The 23312-nt window shown below is 49.2% G+C and overlaps 1 protein-coding gene across 1 annotated transcript in view; it reads left to right on the forward strand.

The window, feature by feature from the left end:
• Nucleotides 1-3918: 3918 nt before the first annotated feature.
• The window catches only part of LOC140426122 (large ribosomal subunit protein uL18A), a 38428-nt gene continuing 19034 nt past the window's right edge, over nucleotides 3919-23312 (forward strand). The window contains exons 1-4 of the mRNA XM_072510501.1: nucleotides 3919-4044; nucleotides 9906-9975; nucleotides 10091-10206; nucleotides 14861-14995. Coding sequence (XP_072366602.1) covers nucleotides 4042-4044; nucleotides 9906-9975; nucleotides 10091-10206; nucleotides 14861-14995 — 324 coding nt within the window. The 5' untranslated portion in view covers nucleotides 3919-4041. The remainder of the gene's footprint in view (nucleotides 4045-9905; nucleotides 9976-10090; nucleotides 10207-14860; nucleotides 14996-23312) is intronic.

Below are 23312 nucleotides of genomic sequence, written 5' to 3' on the forward strand. Positions count from 1 at the left end.
CACGGACAGTGACCCAGGGCCGGGATTTGGACCCGGGTCCTCAGCGCCGCAGTCCCAGTGCTAACCACTGTGCCACATGCCGCCCCCTACTGAGCTATAGTTAATAATAATGTAATATTGAATCTGTCTAGCAGCACTCAATAATCTAAATAGTCATTAATTATACTATGATCTAACCTGTTAACTCTATCTAATCTAATCTACTCCTAGTGCTGTTCTCATGCTTGCTTCTTCACTAACTACCCAGCATTCCCTGAGGTCTTATTTATATACAGAGATGTGGTGGTGCACTCTAGTGTTTGAATTACACAGAGATGTAATGATTAACCCTTCATTAACCTGACTATATATATATCATTACATCTGCCATCTTAAAAACTGGCATCCGGTCTCCCTCCTCATGACGGATTTCAAGATTTTCGCAAGGTGATGTTTTTGCGCCTTGGTACCGTGCTGGACCACATGATGCATCCTGACCAGTCCTACACGGACCCGGGCGCATGATCCACGACAACATCCATCAGGTCCGTGACCTGGTCCATCATTCCCAGAGGGCTGGTCTGTCGACTGCCTTCCTGTCCCTTGATCAGGAGAAGGCGTTCAACAGGGTGGATCTCGAATATTTATTCGGGACTCTGCAAGCATTTGGGTTTGGGATGCATTTCGCCGCCCGGATCCGACTTTTGTACACTGTCGTAGAGTTTCTCGTTAGGTTAACGGGTCCCTAACGGTGCCGCTTCGCTTTGGAAGAGGAGTGCATCAGGGCTGCCGCTTGTCTGGCCAACTTTATTCTATTTGCGTGGAGCCTTTCCTGCGCCACCTGCGGAGGAGGTTGTCGGGACAGCTTCTGCACAGGCCGGACATTGGGATGGTCCTCTCGGCTTATGCTGATGACCTGCTCCTTATGTGACCCTGCGGAGGATGCGAGAGTGCCAGGCTGTGTACTCTGCTGCGTCCTCTGCCAGGATCAACTGGGCCAAATGTTCCGGACTCTTGGTCGGTCCCTGGCAGACAGACCCCCTCCCAGAGGACATCAGGCCTTTCACCTGGAGCAGGACCAGCCTCCTCTATTTGAGAGCCCATTTTGCCCGGTTGAGGAATCTTGGCCGGCTAACTAGCAGGAGCTGGACACCAAGGTCACCGCTTGCTTGATATGCTGGACAGGACTGCTCTGAGTGCTGCCTTACAGGGGTCAAATTCTCATCATAAATCAGCTGATAGTCTCCATGTTGTGGTACCGGTTGGTCACTTTGACCTCTCCCCGACTTTGTCACAAAGATCCAGAGAACGCTTGTAGAGTTCTTCTGGGACAAGAGACTATACTGAGTCACTGTTGAGGTTCTGAGTCTCCCTCTTAGGGAGGGCGGCCAGGCGCTGGTGTGCCTTTGAACCCAGGTGGCGACCTTCTGCCTTCAGACCCTGCAGCGATACCTTTACATTGAGCCCCCTCCACGATGGTGTAACCTGGCGAAGCATTTCTTCCACCAGGTGCACGGCCTGAAGTATGATGTGCAGCTCCTGTTCATAGATCTGCAAGGACTTTGTTACCCTCTGCAGGTGCTGCCCGTCTTTTACCAGGACCTGCTCAAAGTCTTGAACATGGTCGCCTCACGCCACAGCTGTCCCCCACCAGGAGTGTTGGCTGTCGTTAGGGAGCCGCTGCTCAGGATTCCGCACCTCCACCAATACCATTTCGAGTGGCTGGCGGAGGAGCGAGCTGTGGTTGCTGGCTGGCCAGGACCGGGGATGGGCTGGGTGGCAGAGGAGTGGGCTGGATGACACCCCACGAGTTAACACAACGTGCGGCAGTGGACGTCCGGCTCACGGCAAATGCCATCCGAGACCTCAAAATGGTCGTGCTCAGACCCGGTGGCACTCGATGGTTTGGAGGATGCACAGGTGTGTGGTGGTATCCCGTCTGGGCGAACCCCTGCCCGGACAGAATTCCACATTGGCTCCAGGCCCCAAAACCTCCCTCGCGGGCTGGTGCCACACAATCCTAGCCACCTTGTGGAAATACCCTCCGTGCCTTTTCACACAGCGCTGAGGGGTTTCCTGAATGGGCTGCTGCTGCACACCCTTCACCCCCTTACCCTCGCTCGTCATCTGGACATGCCATGGCATGCCTTGTTGCGATGGAGGTCCCCATTGGAGGTTCCTCTATGGAGGAGTCTTCCCCCTCAATCCTGGGGACCCGGGTTGGAGGGTGTTGCATGCAACAGTGCCGTACAATCACAATTGCACCGGTTGCGGACTCTCAAGAAGCCTGCCATTTTTGTGGCCTTGTGGAGTCCGTGGACCATGTCTATGTTGCATGTTATAGGCTGCACCCGCTTTTTAGTTTTCTGACCAATCTTTTGCTGGAGTTTTGTTTGCACTTCAGTCCAAGCTCCTGATCTACGGACACCTGATGCGTAGAGGGGCAGGGAAAGCAGAGGACCTCCTTGTGAACCTGCTCCTAGGCCTGGCAAAGCGCGACATTTATAGGTCCAGGCAGCAGGTGACCGTGGGGATCATCTGGCTAGACTGTCTGGCCCTCTTCTGAGGCTACATTTGTGGCCGAGTGTCCCTGGGAAAGGAGCATGCGGTGTCCACGGGCACCATTAAGGCCTTCCATGCCGGTGGGCACCACAGGGGTTGGGAGGCTTTATTGACCCCTTTAATTGCACTCTTATTTGATGTTTTAGAAGTTTCCGTCGATCTTTGTTTTCGGGCAGTGCCCCTAACAGGAGCGGCTCTATTTTCTCCCTAAGTTTGTTTCCTTTCTTCTATTTTGTTGGTGGACCTCAAAAGAGTGGCCAATCCACCTAACATGCACGTCTTTTCGGATGTGGGGGGTGAGACCCACGCAGACATAGGGAGAAATCTATATTTAAATCGTACACTAAAACAGAAGCAATATGCTGGGAAGAAGTCATATTGGACTTGAAACCTCAACGTTTTGTCTCTCTCTACAGATGCCACCAAACCTGCTGAGATTTTCCAGTACTTTTTGTTTTCATTTGAAATATTATGCGCCTATTGGGCAAATTAATTCATGTGATGTGTCAGAATCTTCCTCAGGATTGAATACAACTAAATGTGGTGTCATGTCTAAAGATTTCAGGTGCAGATGGTTTTTTTGGACCGTGCGACATGTTTTCAAAAGAACAGAACGTGCTGGAAAAGCTCAGCAGAATCTGTGAATGGAGAAACAGTTAATGGATCGAAATAACAACAGAAAATGCTGGACAATCTCAGCATCTGTGGAGAGAGAAGGGAGCTGACTCTGGATGACTCTTTGTCAAAGTTGTCGAAGTCCAGCCACAGATGGTGTCAGACCTCACAGAAGGAAACCATTCGGCCCATCGAGTCCACACCGGCCCTTGGAACGAGCACCCCACCCAAGCCCACACCTCCACCCTATCCCCATAACCCCGCCATATCTTTTTTGGACAGTAAGGGAAGTTTAACATAACCAATCCACCTACACCTGCACGTCTTTGGACTGTGGGAGAAAACCGGAGCACCCATAGGAAACCCATGCAGACACAGGGAGAACATGCAGACTCCGCGCAGACAGTGACCCAAGCCGGGAATCGAACCTGGGACCCTGGCCCTGTGAAGCTATTGTCCTAACCACTGTGCTACTATGCTGCCCAAAGATCCACCCTCATTCTTCTGAACTCTGGTGAATATAATAATAATCTTTCTTGTCACAAGTAGGCTACCTGCTGAGATTGTCCAGTATTTTCTGTTTTTATTTCAGATTCCAGCATCCGTAGTAGTTTACTTTCATTTATAACTCTTCTGCAGCACTCTGTCCAGAGGCTTCAGCTGACTGGGCTGCCTTGAGCAGGTTGACGGTCCTCCCGTGCGGCAGGGGGCGCCGCGCGGTCCCTGACAGGCGGCGGAAGGGGTTCTCCTGGCGGTACTTTTACAACAACAACTGCCTACATACCGCACATGCGCAGTATGTTCGGCCTTTTCCAGTTTGGCGGAATCTGCCAGCCCGAGAAAATCGCCTGGGTCCCGGGTGATTGAGGGGGAAGAATCCTAAAAATGGTTGGTAGCTCCCCGAAAGAAACATCGATTCCGGCAGCTGAGAGCTGCAGCGATCGCACGGATCCTCCAGATAGCGAACAATATGTTGTGTTCGGCAGGATGGCGTTAGATTGTCGGCAGCTTGAGCTGCTGATATTCTCCCAACGTGGCCATTGGTGTGGAAGCTGAGGAGCAGCTTCAGTACAGAGCAATACAGGATGTGATGGAAATCGTAAATAACACAATGTTCTGGACTAAATGGGTTTTTAAAAAAAATATTTTTCTGCCCTTTACCCCTCCCGTGCTCTAATTGCACACTGGCTGAAACCATTCCGTGTGAAATAGGTGCTTGTCCTGGGATGGTCTCTGCTGAACTTGGGTCTGGGGCTGTGCTGCACAAAAAAAGTGAATGAGCTGGTCTGTTGTTTAGTACCAACTTTATAAGAACTTTAATCCTTTTAAGTCGCTATTTAGAAGTTTTATGTCAAAAAATGTGGGTCTCGCACTTTTATTGCTAGTCCCTCGTTTCTAGACACTTTTTCTTTATTTACCCATAGGTTCAATTTTTTTGTCGTTAACATCGTTTAAAACTACTTGTAAGAGATATATGTAATGAGAAAGTTCAGTAGTTTAGCTACTGGGGAACAGACAGCAGTCTCCTGCAGTTTGTTACGTTTGATGCATTGTGTCCAACATTATGCAAGTTCCTTTAATGACCAGGGTTTGAAAAATGTAATATTTGAGTTTTTAGTCAAATAGGTTCTAGCAGGACAGGTGCACTTTCTGAATATGAATGAATGTCATCAGCAATCGATTAATGTTACTGGTGCGGGGTTAGTACATGCGTTTTATTCATTCTGGAAGGCAGATTATTATGTAAATGGCTACAAAATGTGAGGGGGGAATGTGCAACGAGACCTGGGTGTTGTAAACCAGTCACTGACTGTAAGCAGGCAGGTACAGCAGGTTGTAAAGAAGGCAAATGGTATGTTGGCCTTCATAGCAAGTGCATTTGAGGACAGGAGCGGGGAGTCTTGGTGAACCGCACCTGGAATATTGTGCGCAGGTTTGGTCTCCTTATCTGAAGGATGTTCTTGCCATACAGGAAGTGCAGTGAAGGTTTAAAAGACTGATTCTGGGATGGTGTGTCTGACATGAGAGGTTTAGTTGGTTAGGATTATATTCACGGTAGCACTGTCTTCACTGCCAGGGTCCCAGGTTTGATTTCCGGCTGGGTCACTGTCTGCGGAGTCTGCACGTTCTTTCCGTGTCTGCTTGAGTTTCCTCCGAGTGCTCCGGTTTTCTCCCACAAGTCCCGAAAGACGTGCTGTTAGGTAATTTGGACATTCTGAATTCTCCCTCTGTGTTCCCGACAGGCGCCGGAATGTGGCGACTAGGGGCTTTTCACAGTAACTTCATTGCAATGTAAGCCTACTTGTGACGATAAAGATTATTATTATATTCGCTGGAGTTCAGAAGAATGAGGATGGATCTTTGGGTGGCTCAGTAGCACAGTGGGTAACACTGTTGCTTCACAGCTCCAGGATCCCAGGTTCGATTCCTGGCTTGGGTCGCTGTGTGGAGTTTGCACGTTCTCCCTGTGTCTGCATGGGTTTCCTCCGGGTACTCCGGTTTCCTCCCATAAGTCCCGAAAGACGTGCTGTTAGGTGAACTGGATATTCTGAATTCTCCCTCTATGTGCCCGAACAGGAGCCGGAATGCAGCGACAAGGGGCTTTTCATAGTAACGTCATTGCAGTGTTAATGTAAGCCTACTTGTGACACTAATAAAGATTGTTAAATGAGGTTTGATAGAAGTGACTGACTTTGTTGGGGACTGGAGTCACATAGGCCATATTGGGTAAGGACAGAGGTTTCCATCCCGAGAGCTTTGGTGAACCAGGATTTTTTTTACAATTCAACAGCTTCATGATCGCTTTTACTGGTAACTTTAAAATTCTGAAATTGCTGTGGTTGATTTGGAACTTATGTTCTCTGGAACATTATCGAGGCTTCTGGATTGCTAGTGCAGCATCAAAACCGTGGTGGGCAGCAGGGTAGCAAGTGGTTAGCGCACAGTTTGATTTCCGGCTGGGTCACTGTGTGGAGTCTGCACGTTTTCCCTGTGTCTGCGTGGGTTTCCTCCGGATGCTCCGGTTTCCTCCCACAGTCCAAAATGTGCAGGTTAGGTGGATTGGCCAGGCTAAATTGCCCTTAGAGCCCAAAATGGTTAGGTGGGGTTACGGGGATAGATTGGGAGTGTGGGCTTAAATGGGGTGCTCTTGCCAAGGGCCGGTGCAGACTTGATGTGCCGAACGGCCTCCTCCTGCACTGTAAATTCTGTGATACCACGACACTATACCCATTTAAGAGAACAGTCACACAAATATGCTGGGAAACGACAGGCATGGAAACGTGCAGGACCAAATCTGTGTTTAGTCTCCTGTGATTACCATTAACTGTTGCCCAAAATTTTGTTTCCCTGTGATTGGGGTCACTGAGACTTAGAAGTGCAGGTACAGTTGCACATTGATAGCACTCCTGATGTAAAAAATAGCGTTAGTGGTTGGTGTGATTTCAACGGTATGGAAAAGGAAGTGTTAGATTACATGTAGGCTATCTTCTCAACTAAAATAATAATATAACGGCAATGAGTATATACAATTTAAAATAAAACATCACAACGTAGTGAAAGACTGAGGAATTTTTAGGACGCTCTGACTAAGAAGTACATTGAAAGATTCAGATGGTATTGTGATTGATGAAATCTGGGCTAATGCTAAAATAAAGCTCCAGTCTCTTGATCGGGGTCAGGCTTTTAGCTTGGTTGCTTGATTTAAAAAGGTGGAAAACTGCTAATTGGCTAATTTATTGAATTTATCTTTGTTCCAAATCTTTGGTTATTGAATGGTCAAAATCAGTTGGAAAAGTGCAAACTGCACCTATCATTGCTTTCGTTATGGAAGTTTTGAATCAACACGCAACAAAATTCCCACTACAGTGAGCAGTAAATGAAAATACTCAAAATAGAATGCTTTTGAAGTGAAAAACTAAATTACAACATAGATTTTTAATGCAAAGTGATCACAGATTCAATTAGTCTGAAATTTGTCCAAGTTTGCACCCAAGCAACCCAAGAATATTGTGAGTCCAGCTAATGTTTGGACCTGCCCTCAAGACCGTGGCAGAGGATATAGATTGAGTTTGTTACTCCATTTATTAATTGAAATAAAGTATTGGGTACTAGACCCAAGTGCCCTGAAAGTTATTCAAATGCTATTGAAGAGCACCTGTACTACTGTTCGTACATTGAGAATTGTGGGCCAGCGGGGTTTGCTAAAGCTGATTTGCTGAGTTGGTAATGTGATACAGTACGTTTTACCCTTGCTGAGCCATCCGATCCCCATTTAAATCGAGATGTAGAACTTTCAGATGGTTAGTGGGAATGTTGAAATCTGAATCAAAGCTCTTCTGTTTGCCGTTATTTGTATCAAACTACAAAATGCACACCCAACGATGACATGTTAATGGATTGATGGCTGGACCTGACTGAATGGTTAACTTCAGCGGTACTGATTTAAAAGTAGGCAGTGACTTCAGTAAAAACAAGACTAGCTTTCAAAATTGCAGACCTTCTTCTTCAAGATTGCTGGGGTAAGATGCAAAACTGGGGTAAAAAGAGAAAATGCTGGAAATACTCGGTCTGATAGCACCTGTGAAAAGAAAAAAAACAAGAGTTAGCAATCAGGTCAGGACCTATAATCAGAACAGCAGTATCCATAGTATTTTGCCTATGAAAACCTGGGGTCTTGGAATGATAATTATAAGATTTATCCTTGAGACTAGGATTTACACAGGGAAATAATTTGAAACGGTGCAACAATGAGATCACATCTCATAAGGAACAATGTTTAGGAATCCAGTTCAGACTCCCCCATCTAGGTGATGATTTAAACCCTTCAGGAAAAACTTACTGGATTTCCAATCCCCAGTTTTAAATGACCAGAGTTAAAATGGCTTCTGCTTATTTCGGGCAAAATGGCATTAACATGTGCATTTGTGCTTGTTTCAGACCTGCTGGTTCTCGTGCATTAATGGTTTGTTTATTTTGGGCAGTTGAAGGTCAGTGTTTTAGAAAGTAAGCCAACGATTGGTGTCAGCACTCTATACTTTCAGTTGCTGGGAGCTGGAGATGCCCATTACAGTGGACACAGTGCATCCATCACTTGTCCACTATACGCAGACGGACCCAGGGAAGTTTATCAGTAACACAATGTCTCAATTCACCAAACAAAGCCATATATGTAAAATATCTGTTGTACTCAGGAAACCATTTGAATCAGTGACCATATTAACTAAAGCTTGTAGTGAAGTCCAGTTTCCTGTAAATAGTCTGAAATAAATCGGCACAAAATCTTTTTTTTTTTTTTTAGAAAAAAGCATCAATACTCTCAATTTATGTTCAACTGAAATCTGGTGTTGAAAGTATATTACAGAGCACAAGGTATTGAGAATATATCAATACAAATGCTGATAAAATAGGTGGTCATTGCTTTTAGTTTGGAGGTGCTGGTTTTGTTGTGATCTTGGCTAACTAACGTGTTGGCCAGTTTATCTTAACATTGAGGAGGGAGAAAATGTTAAGATTTTGGAAGATAGCTACTAAGCTTTGGTTAAACTCTGCAACTTCTTCCCTGAAAATGTCTGCCTCTCCCACCTCTTCCTTTAAGACCTCAAAGCTTGTCTTTTGGGATAACTTCTGACCAATTTTTCAGTCTCAACTGAGCCTTGGCTTCCAAAAGTGATCAAGTAGGAAACATCTGATTGGCCTAAAGCAAAAAGTTAACTAATGTATTGAAACCCCAGACATTCAACAACTGATTCTGATTGGAATTGCCTTTCTGCCGCTTACTGCACTTCATAAGGTCAATAATACCATATATATAGAGCTGAAGCAATCTTCTAGCCTGGGCAGTTATTTATTTAAATTAGAAACCACAGCTCCCCCACTAACTGGTACTGATGGTGTTTGCAATAAAATAATTTGGGGTGAAATTTAAATTTTTCTTTCCCATCATATGCTTTCAGATTGAGGGACATTAAGTGTCGTAGCTTTTTCTACAAAGGTTAATTTTCTCTTGTTCACAATGAAATTGATGAGACTGAGGGTATTGATGTTGGCAACATGCAGAAACAACTAACTCAAATGTTAAGAAAGCATTATTCTTTGCAACAAAATCCTGAAATTGAAAATCCAGTCCACTCCCTACCTAGCAACTCTTGTACCTCATCTTTGGTCTTGATTTGTTGCTGTCTTTGACAACTGGCCCCTGAAGTAAATGGCATGAGTTCTTTGTAGTGCTCCAAGCTGTTTAGATTGGGTATAGATGCAGTTTTTAACCTTGTACTAGCTTCACTGAACTCTAGCCGGCACCTCCAAACTACTTTCAGTTGACCAGTCTGTTCGTTATTCAAATATGGTACATGTGAGATTGGGTTATTTTGTTAACTTGCTGTTCGGAAATATGACAAAGTCAGATAGGTGAGGTGGGCATGAACGCATGTTTGTGGAATTTATGTGCCTGCTACCCAACAGTGAGCAATAATAGCTGAATGCAAAAGGTGGATACATGTGAGTTAGACTTAACTTGTCTACCAGCTTTTAATTATTCCATTGCGAAGGTGAAAATGGTTTTATTCATACATATTTAGTGGTGATGTAAATTTGTTTGTGAAACTTTGCTCAAATAAAATGTGTATTGGTATAATGTTTATGGACCAGCTGGGATGTGATACAGTTCGGCAAGTACTAAAATAGATTTTTGGAACCCTTCACTTTAAGTTCTTACAACACTAACTATATTCTTTCTCCTTCAAACATAGGGATTTGTTAAAGTTGTGAAAAGCAAGGCGTACTTCAAGCGGTACCAAGTGAAGTTTAGGAGGAGGAGAGGTAAGTAAATGGGGGAATCTGTTGACCGACTACTTTTCAAACCCATATTTTAATGCTCAAGAGTTTTTATAATCAATGGTGAGGCTATTATAAAATTTCTTTCTCCCATTTCTAGAGGGAAAGACTGATTACTTTGCACGAAAACGCTTGGTGGTACAGGATAAAAACAAGTACAACACGCCAAAGTACCGGATGATTGTACGATTCACCAACCGGGACATCATATGCCAGGTAAAGAACTTGCATGAATAATCTCTTCAGTGTTAAAAGGGGGCTATTACCAGCAAGCAATAAAGTTGTTGGGTATTTCTTTTTTTTTTTTAAATATATATATTTTATTAAAGTTTTCAAACAATTTTTCCACTTTACAAATCAACATAAAAATAGTACAGTAACTGATAAATAACATTTAAATAATATAGTGAACTAACAAAGTAACAAAAAATAGTGCCCCCCCCCCCCCCCCCTCCCCGGGCTGCTGCTGACGACGATCTATTTTCCCTTAACATTCCGCGAGATAGTCAAGGAACGGCTGCCACTGCCTGGAGAACCCATGAGCCGATCCTCTCAGCGCAAATTTCATTCGTTCTAGTTTTATGAACCCTGCCATGTCGTTTATCCAGGCCTCCACGCCGGGGGGTTTCGCTTCCTTCCACATGAGTAAGATCCTTCGCCGGGCTATCAGGGACGCAAAGGCCAAAATATCGGCCTCTTTCGCCTCCTGCACTCCCGGCTCTTCCGTTACCCCAAATATAGCTAACCCCCAGCCTGGCTTGACCCAGGCCTTCACCACCTTTGAGATCACCTTTGCCACTCCCCTCCAGTACTCATCCAGTGCCGGACACGACCAGAATATGTGTGTGTGGTTCGGCGGGCTTCCCCCGCACCTCCCGCACTTGTCCTCCATTCCGAAGAACCTGCTCAGTCTTGCTCCCGTCATATGTGCTCTGTGTAGAACCTTAAATTGAATCCCCTGGCACACAAAGACGAGGAATTTACCCTGCTTAGGGCATCAGCCCACAGACCCTCCTCAATCTCCTCTCCCAGCTCTTCCCATTTTCCTTTCAGCTCCTCTACCAGCACCTCCGCCTCGTCTCTCATCTCCTGATATATTTCGGGCACTTTGCCCTCTCCGACCCATACCCCGGAAATCACTCTATCTTGGATCCCCTGTGTCGGGAGCAGCGGAAATTCCCTCACCTGTTGCCTCGTAAACGCCCTCACTTGCATATATCTGAAATGTTCCCCGGGGGCAACTCATACTTTTCCTCCAGCGCTCCCAGGCTCGTAAACGTCCCGTCTATAAACAAATCTCTCAGTTTCCTAATTCCTGCTCGTTGCCAGCTCTGGAACCCTCCGTCCATCTTTCCTGGGACAAACCTGTGGTTGTTCCTGATCGGGGACCACACCGAGGCACCCGTCACCCCCCTGTGTCGCCTCCACTGCCCCCAGATCCTTAAGGTTGCCACCACCACTGGGTTTATGGTATACCTTTTCGGGGAGAGCGGCAGCAGCGCTGTCACCAACGCCTTTAGGCTTGTTCCTTTACAGGACGCCATCTCCAGCCTCTTCCACGCCGCCCCCTCTCCCCCCCTCATCCACTTACAAACCATCGCCACATTGGCGGCCCAGTAGTTGTCGTCCAGGTTCGGCAATGCCAGTCCCCCTCTGTCCCTACTACGCTGCAGGAACCCCCTCCTTACCCTTGGGGTCTTCCCTGCCCACACAAAACTCATAATGCTCCTGTCTATTTTCTTGAAAAAGGCCTTCGTGATCAGAATGGGGAGACATTGAAACACAAAAAGAAACCTCGGGAGAACCATCATTTTTACCGCCTGCACTCTGCCCGCCAATGAGAGCGGCAACATATCCCACCTCTTGAAATCCTCCTCCATCTGCTCCACCAGCCGCGTCAGATTAAGTTTGTGTAGAGTTCCCCAGCTCCTAGCTACCTGGATCCCCAAATATCAGAAGCTCCTTTCCACTCTCCTTAACGGCAGGGGGTCTATTCCTCTTCCCTGGTCCCCAGGGTGTATTACAAAAAGCTCACTCTTCCCCAGATTTAGCCTGTATCCTGAAAAATCTCCAAACTCCCTCAATATCTGCATAATCTCTGTCATCCCCTCTACAGGATCCACCACATATAGCAGTAGGTCATCTGCGTAGAGTGACACTCGATGTTCCTCTCCCCCTCTAACCACCCCCCTCCATTTCTTAGAGTCTCCCAACGCTATGGCCAGTGGTTCAATTGCCAACGCGAACAGTAATGGGGACAGGGGACACCCCTGCCTTGTTCCCCTGTGAAGCCGAAAATACTCCGATCTTTGCCGGTTTGTGACTACACATGCCACTGGGGCCCCATATAGGAGTCTGACCCAACTGACAAACCCCTCCCCGAACCTCCTCAACACCTCCCATAAATACTCCCACTCTACCCTATCGAATGCCTTCTCCGCATCCATCGCCACCACTATCTCTGCCTCCCCCTCCGCTGGGGGCATCATTATCACCCCCAACAGCCGTCGAACATTGACATTCAATTGTCTCCCCTTTACAAACCCTGTCTGGTCTTCATGCACCACCCCTGGGACACAATCCTCTATCCTCATCGCCAGCACTTTTGCCAGCAACTTGGCGTCAACATTTAGGTGTGAGATAGGCCTACATGACCCGCATTGCAGCGGATCTTTATCCCGCTTCGAGATTAGTGACATTGTCGGGGGTAGTATCCCCCCTTCTCTGGCCTCGTTAAAGGTTCTCGCCAGCAGCGGGGCCAGCAAGTCCACATATTTCCTGTAGAATTCCACCGGGAACCCGTCTGGTCCCGGGGCCTTCCCTGCCTGCATATTCCCCAGCCCTTTAGTCACTTCATCCACCTCAATTGGCGCCCCCAGACCTGCCACCTCCTGCTCCTCCACCCTCGGGAACCTTAGTTGGTCCAGGAACTGTTGCATTCCCTCTTTTCCCTCCGGGGGTTGGGACTTATATAGCCTCTCATAAAAGGTCTTAAACTCCTCATTTACTTTCCCTGCTCTCCGCTCCGTAGTTCCCATTTCATCCCTAACACCCCCAATCTCCCTCGCCGCTATCCTCTTGCGAAGTTGGTGGGCCAGCAGGCAGCTCGCCTTTTTCCCATACTCTTATCTCATCCTCTGTGCCTTCCTCCACTGTGCCTCTGCCTTTCCTGTGGTCAGCAGGTCAAACTCCGTCTGAATTCTTCGCCTCTCTCTATATAGTCCTTCGTTCGGGGCCTCCGCATATCTTTTATCCACCCTCAAAATCTCCCCCACTAATCTCTCCCTTTCTTTGCCCTCTTATTTCTCCTTGTGAGCTCTAATGGAGATCAACTCTCCCCTAACCACCGCCTTCAGCGCTTCCCATACTACCCCCACCTGGACCTCACCATCGTCATTGACCTCCAGGTACCTCTCAATACATCCCCGCACCCTTCCACAGACCCCCTCATTCGCCAATAGACCCACATCCAGTCGCCAGAGTGGGCGCTGCTCCCTCTCCTCCTAATTCCAGATCCACCCAGTGCGGGGCATGATCTGAGACAGCTATGGCCGAGTACTCCGTTCCTGCCACCTTCGAGATCAGTGCCCTACTCAGAACATAGAAATCTATCTGGGAGTATACCTTGTGGACATGGGACAAAAAGGAGAACTCTTTGGCCAACGGCCCAGCAAATCTCCACGGATCCACTCCCCCCATTTGCTCCATGAACCCCCTAAGCACCTTGGCCGCTGCCGGCCTTCTTCCGGTCCTGGATGTGGACTGGCCTAGCCCTGGATCCAGCACTGTATTGAAATCTCCCCCCCATTACCAGGCTTCCCACCTCCAGGTCCGGGATACGTCCCAGCATCCCCTTCATAAATCCCGCATCATCCCAGTTCGGGGCATATACATTTACCAGCACGACCTCCTTTCCCTGCAATCTACCACTCACCATCACGTATCTACCCCCGTTATCCACCACTATATTCCTAGCTTCGAACGACACCCGTTTCCCCACCAATATTGCCACCCTCCTATTTTTTGCATCCAACCCTGAGTGGAACACCTGTCCCGCCCATCCTTTCCTTAACCTAACCTGATCGGCCACCTTCAGATGCGTCTCCTGAAGCATGACTACATCCACCTTCAGTCTTTTTAAGTGCGCGAACACCCGGGACCTCTTAATCGGCCCATTCAGGCCTCTCACATTCCACGTGATCAGCCGGATTGCCCCCCACCCCTGCCGACTAGCCATCCCCTGTTCTAGGCCAGCCCCCCGTCCGGGTCCCACGCACCCACCCATCCCCCAGGCGGCGCCTTCCCGTCCCGACCACCTCTTCTCGTGCCAGCTCCCCCTTGCTCTCAGCAGCAGCAACCCAGTTAGTCCCCCGCCCCCCCTGCAAGATCCCCATCTAGCATGGTTAGTCCCCCCATGATGCTTCCGAAAGTCAGCTAACTTTAACTGACCCCGGCTTCCCCCGTTCTCTCTTTGACCCCCCTGCGTGTGGAACTCCCTTCCTGTGCCTATCTTCCCGCCATCATCTCCATAGCGCAGGAAAAACCCCGTGCTTTCCTATCGGCCCTACCCCCTATGGCGCAGCTCCCTCATTCCCCATCCCCCCTCTTAGTCCCTTTTTTCCACCGGCGCCCACATTTCTCCGTGTCCCCCCATCTAGAGGAGAAAAATTCCCTGTCTTGTTTCAATACTGTAAACCTCCCATTCCCCAATTTACACTTCTGTACAACAACCTCGTTGTTTCCCCCCCAACATCAGTCTCTCAGTTCTAGTCCAGTTTCTCTTCTTGGATGAAGGTCCATGCCTCATCCGCCGGTTGTTGGGTATTTCAATTCAACATGAATGCATTACAATTGATGCCTTATTTTACAGATTGCGTATGCTAAGATTGAGGGTGATATCATTGTGTGTGCTGCCTATGGCCATGAATTGCCCAAGTATGGCATAAAGGTTGGGCTCACCAACTATGCTGCGTCTTATTGCACTGGTCTGCTTCTTGCCCGCAGGGTAAGTTGAGTGGCTTCCTGAATCTTGCATTATTTTAAGGCTGTTAATTTATTGAAAGTATTTCTGAGATAATTACACTTTTAAGATAATTTCCTTAGTTGAGATTCTTTTTGTGGGATGTAGAACTTTTAATACTTCAATTTTAATGGCTGTTAACCACAAATATTCTTTTTGGTGTGGTACAGCTACAGATAATTTATATTCTTGTAACTACTGCAAAATGTGAGGTTTTGGGTGTAAAGTTTTACATGGTTTTTGCATTGCTTATTTTTTCTACTTTTACAGCAGTGGCTGTACATCCAAAATACTTCATTGGCTGTAAAGCACTTTGGGATGTCCTGAGGTCGTGACAGGCGCTGAATAAATGCAAGTCTTTCTTTCTGTTGCAGTCGTTAGATAAATAGAGGAACCTATAGTCACAAGATATGACCTTTTCTAAAACATCTGACTGTTGACATGAACAGCAATAATTTGCATTTACGCAGTGCTTTTAACGTTGAAAAAGATCCCATGGTGCTTCACAAAGGTGCAATCTTGGACATAGAGTTGAAGTGGAAGCTATTTGGAGGGCGTCTAAAAGCTCCATCCAAGAAGGTCTAAAAGGTAGAGATCGGCCTGGAGTGGCAGAGGGGTTTAGGGAGGGAGTCCAGGCCTTGGAGTCTAAATAGTTGAAAGCACAATCATCAGTGGAAATGCACAAAAGGTCACAGTCCCACAATGTAGTTTGGTGGTTTTGGGGGTGTTGTAAAGAGATGTATTATCGTATGGGCCTACAGGCCCTAGCCAGAATAGTTTAGCGTTATGCAATGCTCTAGGGTACTAAATGCAACCTGAATTATGTAAAGGCCTTGCTGAATTTCCCCATAGCTTATTGTACATTGTCTTCCAGGACAAACCTTAAGCAACGTGAGGTGCTGCCTTGACGTTCTCTCTGATCCAGGTTTTGCTCTGGCATGGCATCACAAAACCCGAAGCTAGGATAAGGTCCTTGGAGATTGAATTTTTACCTGGAGCCAGAATGGGGGCCTAGAATTTTTAATCCCTTTCTGCGGTTGGAGGGAGACAGGAGGCTTTGGTGATTGTCTGGAATTTTAACACCAGGAATAATATTTTAAATCTGAGGAGTTGGTGGTATGGGGTGTAAATATGTCTGTAGAGACCAGGGAAATTGACGAGCCAAAGATCAGCATTTTGGGTGAGCTGATGTTTAGCAACTATGCAGAATGGAAAGGCAGCTAGAAGAGTCTGGAAAAGTTAAGGAAATGTTGTTGCAACTGAACAAGGCATTGGTGAGACCGCACCTGGAGTATTGTGCACAGTTTTGGTCCCCTTATTTGAGGAAAACTGTAGAGGCAGTTCAGAGGAGATTCGCTAGATTGATTCTAGAGATGAGGGGTTTGTCTTATTAACACTTGTGGAAAGATATTGAGCTGTTTAGGCCTATACTCTCTAGAATTTAGAAGAATGAGGGCAGATTAAATTGAGGTATATAGGATAATGAAAGGTATTGATGAAGTAGACGTGGAGCAGATGCTTCCTCTTGTGGGGCATTCTAGAACGAGAGGTCATCGTCTCAGGATAAGGGGTAGCAAATTTAAAACCGATCAAGAGAAACTACTTCTCTCAAAAGGTGAATCTGTGAAATATGCTACCCTGATGATGGCGAGTAAATATAAGGAGGAATAAGACAGATTTTTAATTAGTAATGGGTTGAAGGGTTATGGCGAACGGGCAGGACAGTGGAGTTGAGGCCATGATCACATTGAATGGAGGAGCAGGCTCGAGTTTCTAAATTGCCTAATCCTGCTCCTAGTCTTTATGTTCTAAGAAACAACTATCCCAGCTCATGGTCTGTAGCCTTGGAGGTAACAGCACCTCAAGCACAGGGGTGGTAGTAATATGTGGTCTTTGTCAATAAGAGCATATGTGACCAGAAATTCAGCTCGAGGTAGAACAGGAAGCCATTTTTGCAGTCTGGTTCTGCCTTATGCATGACCAGGTGAGGTGAATGAGGGAGAGGGGAGAACATGATTGGCAATTTGGCTTTTTGCACAAAAGGAACCTCTATTAATAGAAGCATACATAAAAAATAGAAGCTGGAGGAGGGCATTCAGCCCTTCGAGCCTGCTCTGCCATTTATTGTGATCCTGGCTGATCATCAAATTCAATATCCTGATCCCATTTTCTCCCCATGATCCCTTTAGCCCCAAGAGCTATATCTAATTCCTTCTTGAAATTACGCAACATTCTGGTCTCAACTACTTTCTGTGGTAGTAAATTCCACAGATTTGGCACTCTCTGGGTGAAGACATTTCTCCTTACCTCAGTCCTAATAGGTTTACCCCTTATCCTCAAACTATGACCATTAGTTCTGGACACTCCTACTATCGCAAACATTCTTTCTCAATCTACGCTGTTTAATCCTGTTAGAATTTATAAATTTCTGTGAGATCCCTCTTACTCTTCTTAACTCCAATTAATATAATCCTAACCGACCTCCGGTTGTGGCTATGCCTAGGTAGGTCGCACGTTCGGCAGCTCCCGCCGGGAACGGACTTTTGGGCTCTTCAGAGGGGCCCCAACAGCAATTGTTCGACAGCTTCCAGTGTGTGAAGGTGACAGCAAGGTCCCCCTGACATTATATGGATTGGACCAGGAGTGGAGCGGCTAAAAACGTGATCCTGGCGCTGCGAAAAGTGCGTGGGAGGAAAAGCAAGATGGCGGCAGGTGGAGACCAAGCAGCATGGGCGCAGTGGTCGCAGGAGCAGCAGGAGTTTCTTAAACGCTGCTTTGAGGAGCTGAAGACAGAAATGCTGGCGCCAATGAAGGCGGCGATTGAGAAGCTTGTGGAGACCCAGAAGGCCCAAGGGGCGGCGATCCGGGAGGTGCGGCAAAAAGCTTCGGAGAACGAGGGTGGGATCTTGGGCCTGGCGGTGAAGGTGGAGGCGCACGAGGCGCTGCACAAGAGGTGGGCGGAAAAATGCGAGGACCTGGAGAATAGGTCGAGGAAGGAGAATCTTCGGATTCTGGGTCTCCCTGAAGGAGTGGATGGGCCCGATGCCGGGGCATATATGAGCACGATGCTCAATTCGCTGATGGGCGCGGGAGTGTTCCCGAGGCCCCTGAAGCTGGATGGGGCTCATCGGGTCCTGGCAAGGAGACCCAAAGCCAACGAGCCGCCAAGGGCTGTAGTGGTGAGGTTCCACCGCTTTGTGGACAGAGAGTGTGTCCTGAGATGGGCCAAAGAATGAACGGAGCAGCAGGTGGGATAACACGGAGATCCGAATTTATCAGGACTGGAGTGCGGAGGTGGCTAAGAAGAGGGCTGATTTCAACCAGGCTAAGGCGGTGCTCCATCGGAAGGGGGTGACGTTCAGGATGCTGCAGCCAGCGCGATTGTGGGTCACGTTCCAAGATCGGCACCACTATTTTGAAACGTCTGATGAGGATGGAACTTTATACAGACTGAAAAGTTGGACTCAAACTGAGGGTTTGTCGTGGGGGGATGTTTACTGTGTTTACCGCGTTTGGGGAATGTTCTTTTTGTTTGAGTGCTGGGTGGGGATGGGTGAATGGATTTGATGTTGGGGCTGTGGGTGAGTGTGGGCGCTGGTGTTGGAGGGGCAGGGCCCCACGGAGGAAGTGGGGAGTGGAGGCCCGGGGATGGGGTGTTGGGGGTAAGGCCGCAAAAAGGAGCTGCGCCAGAGGGGGTGGGGCCAGCTCAGGAATGCGCGGGCTTTTTCCCGCGTTAAGGCAGGATGGGGGCGGGGCCGGGGGGAAGGGCACACTGACTGCCAAGGGGTGGGGGGATTCTCACACTGGGGGGTCGATGGAATGGCGGGAGAGGCCGGGGTCAGCAGGAGTCAGCTGACTTACGGGAGTGTCATAGGGGAAGCAAAATGGCTAGATGAGGATCTAGCGGGGGGGGAGGGTGGGGGACTGGGTTGCTGCTGCATTGGCCAAAAGGGAGCCGGGTGTAGGAGTAGGTGTGGGGGGGTGGGGGGCAAGTAGCTCCCCGAACCGGCTGATAACTTGGAATGTGAGGGGCCTGAACGGGCCGGGCCGGTCAAGAGGGCCCGGGTGTTCGCGCAATTAAAGGGACTGAAGGCAGGCGTGGATATGCTCCAGGAGACACATCTGAAGGTGGCAGATCAGGTTAGGCTGAGAAAGGGATGGGTAGGGCAGGTCTTTCATTCAGGCTGGATGCGAAGAACAGAGGGGTTGCAATACTGGTGGGGAAGCGGGTGTTGTTCGAGGCACTGAATATTGTAGTGGATAATGGAGGTCAATATGTGATGGTGAGTGGTAGGTTGCAGGGGGTGCGGGTGGTACTGGTTAACGTATATGCCCCGAATTGGGATGATGCCGGATTTATGAAACGCATGCTGGGTCGGATTCCGGATCTGGAGGTAGGAAGCATGATAATGGGGGGGGGGGGGGGGGGGGGGACTTCAACACGGTGCTGGACCCAGCACTGGACCGTTCTAGGTCCAGGGCGGGTAAGAGGCCGGCTGCGGCCAAGGTGCTCAGGGGGTTTATGGACCAGGTGGGGGGAGTGGATCCATGGAGGTTTGCCAGGCCGCTGGCCAGGGAATTTTCCTTATTTTGCCACGTTCATAGAGCCTACTCCCGGATAGATTTTTTTCATTTTGAGTAGGGCGCTAATCCTGAAAGTGCAGGGAACGGAATATTCGACCATTGCCATCTCGGACCACGCCCCGCATTGGGTGGAGCTGGAGTTGGGGGAGGAGAGGGACCAGCGCCCGCTCTGGCACCTCAATGTGGGACTGTTGGCGGATGAGGGGGTGTGCGGGCGGGTGCGGGGGTGTATTGAAAGATATTTGGAGGCCAACGATAACGGGGAGGTGCAGGTGGGGGTAGTCTGGGAGGCGTTGAAGGCGGTGGTCAGGGGAGAGCTAATCTCCATTAGGGCCCACAGGGAGAAGAGAGAGGGGAAGGAGAGGTTGGTGGGGGAGATTCTAAGGGTAGACAGGAGGTATACAGAGGCCCTCGAGGAGGGGCTACTTAGGGAGCGAAGGAACCTCCAGACGGAATTCGACCTGTTGACCACGGGGAAAGCAGAGGCACAGTGGAGGAAAGCGCAGGGGGCGATGTATGTATGAGTATGGGGAGAAGGCGAGTCGGATGCTGGCACATCAGCTTCGTAAGAGGGAGGCAGCGAGGGAGATTGGTGGAGTTAAGGATAGAGGGGGGAATACGGTGCTGAGTGCGGTGAGAATAAACAAGGTGTTTAGGGACTTCTATGGGGATCTGTACAGGTCTGAGCCACCAGCGGGGGAGGAGGGGATGCGACGATTCCTAGACCAGCTGAGGTTCCCGAGGGTGGAGGAGGTGTCTGGTTTGGGGGCGTTGATTGGGCTGGAGGAGTTGGTTAAAGGATTGGGGAACATGCAGGCGCCCTGGGCCCGTTGCTAGTGAGGACTTTCAATAAGGCGAGAGAGGGGAGGACCTTGCCCCCGACAATGTCCAGGGCGCTGATGTCTTTGATCTTGAAGCGGGACAAGGATCCACTGCAATGTGGGTCGTATAGACCGGTCTCGCTCCTCAATGTTGACGCTAAGTTGCTGGCGAAGGTGCTGGCTACGTGAATTGAGGTCTGTGTCCCGGGGGTGATTCATGAGGACCAGACGGGATTTGTGAAGGGTCGGCAGCTAAACACAAATGTGCGGAGGCTCCTCAATGTGATTATGATGCCCTCGGTGAAGGGGGGAAGCGGAGGTAGTGGCAGCTATGGACGCGGAGAAGGCCTTTGATCGGGTGGAGTGGGAGTATCTTTGGGAAGTGTTTCGGGGAGGGGTTCATCAGTTGGGTCAGGCTGCTATCTAGAGCCCCAGTGGCGAGTGTGGCTACGAACCGTGCGGAGGTCGGAGTACTTTCGGCTGTACCGGGGGACGAGGCAGGGGTGCCCCTTATCCCCCTTGCACTGGCAGTTGAGCCGTTGCCCATGGCACTGAGGGAGTCCAGGAAATGGAGGGGACTGGTCCGGGGGGGGGGGGGGGGAGAGAGGAACACCGGGTGTCATTGTATGCCGACGACCTGTTGTTGTATGTGGCGGATCCAATGGATAGGGATGTCGGAGGTCATGCGGATCCTCAGGGAGTTTGGGGACTTTTCGGGGTATAAACTCAACGTAGGGAAGAGTGAGCTCTTTGTGGTGCATTCAGGGGACCAGGGAAGGGGGATAGATGAGCTACCGCTGAAGAGGGCGGAAAGGTACCTAGGGATCCAAGTAGCTAGGAGTTGGTGGGCCCTGCACAAGCTCAATTTGATGCGGTTGGTGGAGCAGATGGAGGAGGATTTTAAAAGATGGGATGTGCTGCCACTCACTAGCGGGTAGGGTGCAGTCGGTCAAAATGACGGTCCTCCCAAGGTTTCTCTTTGTGTTCCAGTGCCTTCCCACTATGATCCTCAAGGCCTTTTTCAAACGGGTAAGCAGGAGCATCATGGGATTTGTGTGGGTGAATAAGACCCCGAGGGTGAAGAGGGTGCTCCTGGAACAAAGCAGGGACGGGGGGGGGGGGGGGGGCTAGCGCTGCCGAATTTGTGTGGCTATTATTGGGCAGCCAACGTGGCGATGATCCGTAAGTGGGTAATGGAGGGAGATGGGGCGGCGTGGAAGAGGCTAGAGATGGCGTCCTGTGTGGGCACGAGCCTGAGGGCGCTGGTGACGGCACCGCTGCTGCTCTCGCTGACAAGGTACACCACGAGTCCGGTGGTGGCGGCGACGCTGAAGATCTGGGGGCAGTGGAGGCGACACAGTGGGAGCCTCGGTTTGGTCCCCAATTCGGGAGAATCGTCGGTTCGTCCCGGGAAGGATGGATGGGGGGTTTCGGAGCTGGCATCGGGCAGGGATTAGAAGAATGGGGGACCTGTTCATTGATGGGACGTTTGCGAGGAGAAATTTTGGCTACCCCGGGAAACGCTTTCAGGTACATGCAAGTGAGGGCGTTTGTGAGGCGGCAGGTGAGGGAATTCCCGCTGTTTCCGGCTCGTGGGATTCAGGACAGGGTGACTTTGGGTGTATGGGTTGGAGAAGGCAAGGTTTCGGCGATTTACCAGGAGCTGCAGGAAGAGGAGGAGGCCTCGGTGGAGGAGTTAAAGGGCAAGTGGGAGGAGGAGCTTGGGGAGGAGATAGATGAGGGTCTGTGGGCTGATGCCCTGAGTAGGGTTAATTCTTCCTCCTCTTGTGCCAGGCTCAGCCTAATACAGTTCAAAGTTACTCACAGAGCGCATATGACAGGGGCAAGGTTGAGTAGGTTCTTTGGGGTGGAGGACAGATGTGGGAGGTGCTCGGGGAGCCCGGCAAATCACGTCCACATGTTCTGGTCGTGCCCGGCACTGGATGGGTTTTGCGAGGTCTATGTCCAAGGTGGTGAAAGCCCGGGTCAAGCCGAGCTGGGGGTTGGCATTATTTGGGGTATCGGACGAGCCGGGAGTGCAGGAGGCGAAAGAGGCCGGTATTCTGGCCTTTGCGTCCCTGGTAGCCCGGCGGAGGATTTTGCTACTAGGGAAAGATGCGAAGCCCCCTAGTGTGGAAGCTTGGATCAATGACATGGCAGGGTTCATCAAGCTGGAGAGGATAAAGTTTGCCTTGCAAGGGTTCTCCAGGCGGTGGCAACCGTTCCTAGACTACCACGCGGAGTGTTAGGTGGAGGTCAGCAGCAGCAGCAGCCCAAGGGGGGGGGGGGGGGGGGGGGTTCTTTTGAGGCGGCGTATGGGTGAAGGTGTTTTTTTCCCCCTTATTTGTGTTTTTAAATGTTATATGGGGGGGTTATTGTATATGGGGGAAATCCAATGTATAATTTCTGATTGTTGCGTTCTTGTTTCTTTCTGTTTGGGGGGGAGGTTTTGTTGAAAATTTGTTGAAAATTTTGAATAAATATATTTTAAATATATATATATATAATCCTCACCAATTTAGTCTTTCTTCACAGGACAGTCCCGTCACCCCAGGAATCTGCCTGGTAAACCATTGCTACACTCCCTCCTTAGCAAGAATATCTTTCCTCAGAAAGGGGCTGGTTTGGCACAGTGGGCTAAACAGCTGGCTTGTAATGCAGAACAAGGCCAGCAGCGTGGGTTCAATTCCCGTACCGGGGAGGCCGGGATGTGGCGACTAGGGGCTTTTCACAGTAGCTTCATTGAAGCCTACTTGTGACAATAAGCGATTATTATTAGGACACCAGAACTGCACACAATACTCCAGATGTGGCTTCACCAATGTCCTAACGCAGATCCGTGCGGTACCCCACTAGTCACTGCCTGTCAGTTGGATAAAGACCCGTTCTTTATCCAA

This window comes from Scyliorhinus torazame, chromosome 7 (assembly GCF_047496885.1).
Source record: "Scyliorhinus torazame isolate Kashiwa2021f chromosome 7, sScyTor2.1, whole genome shotgun sequence".
Classification (NCBI taxonomy): domain Eukaryota; kingdom Metazoa; phylum Chordata; class Chondrichthyes; order Carcharhiniformes; family Scyliorhinidae; genus Scyliorhinus; species Scyliorhinus torazame.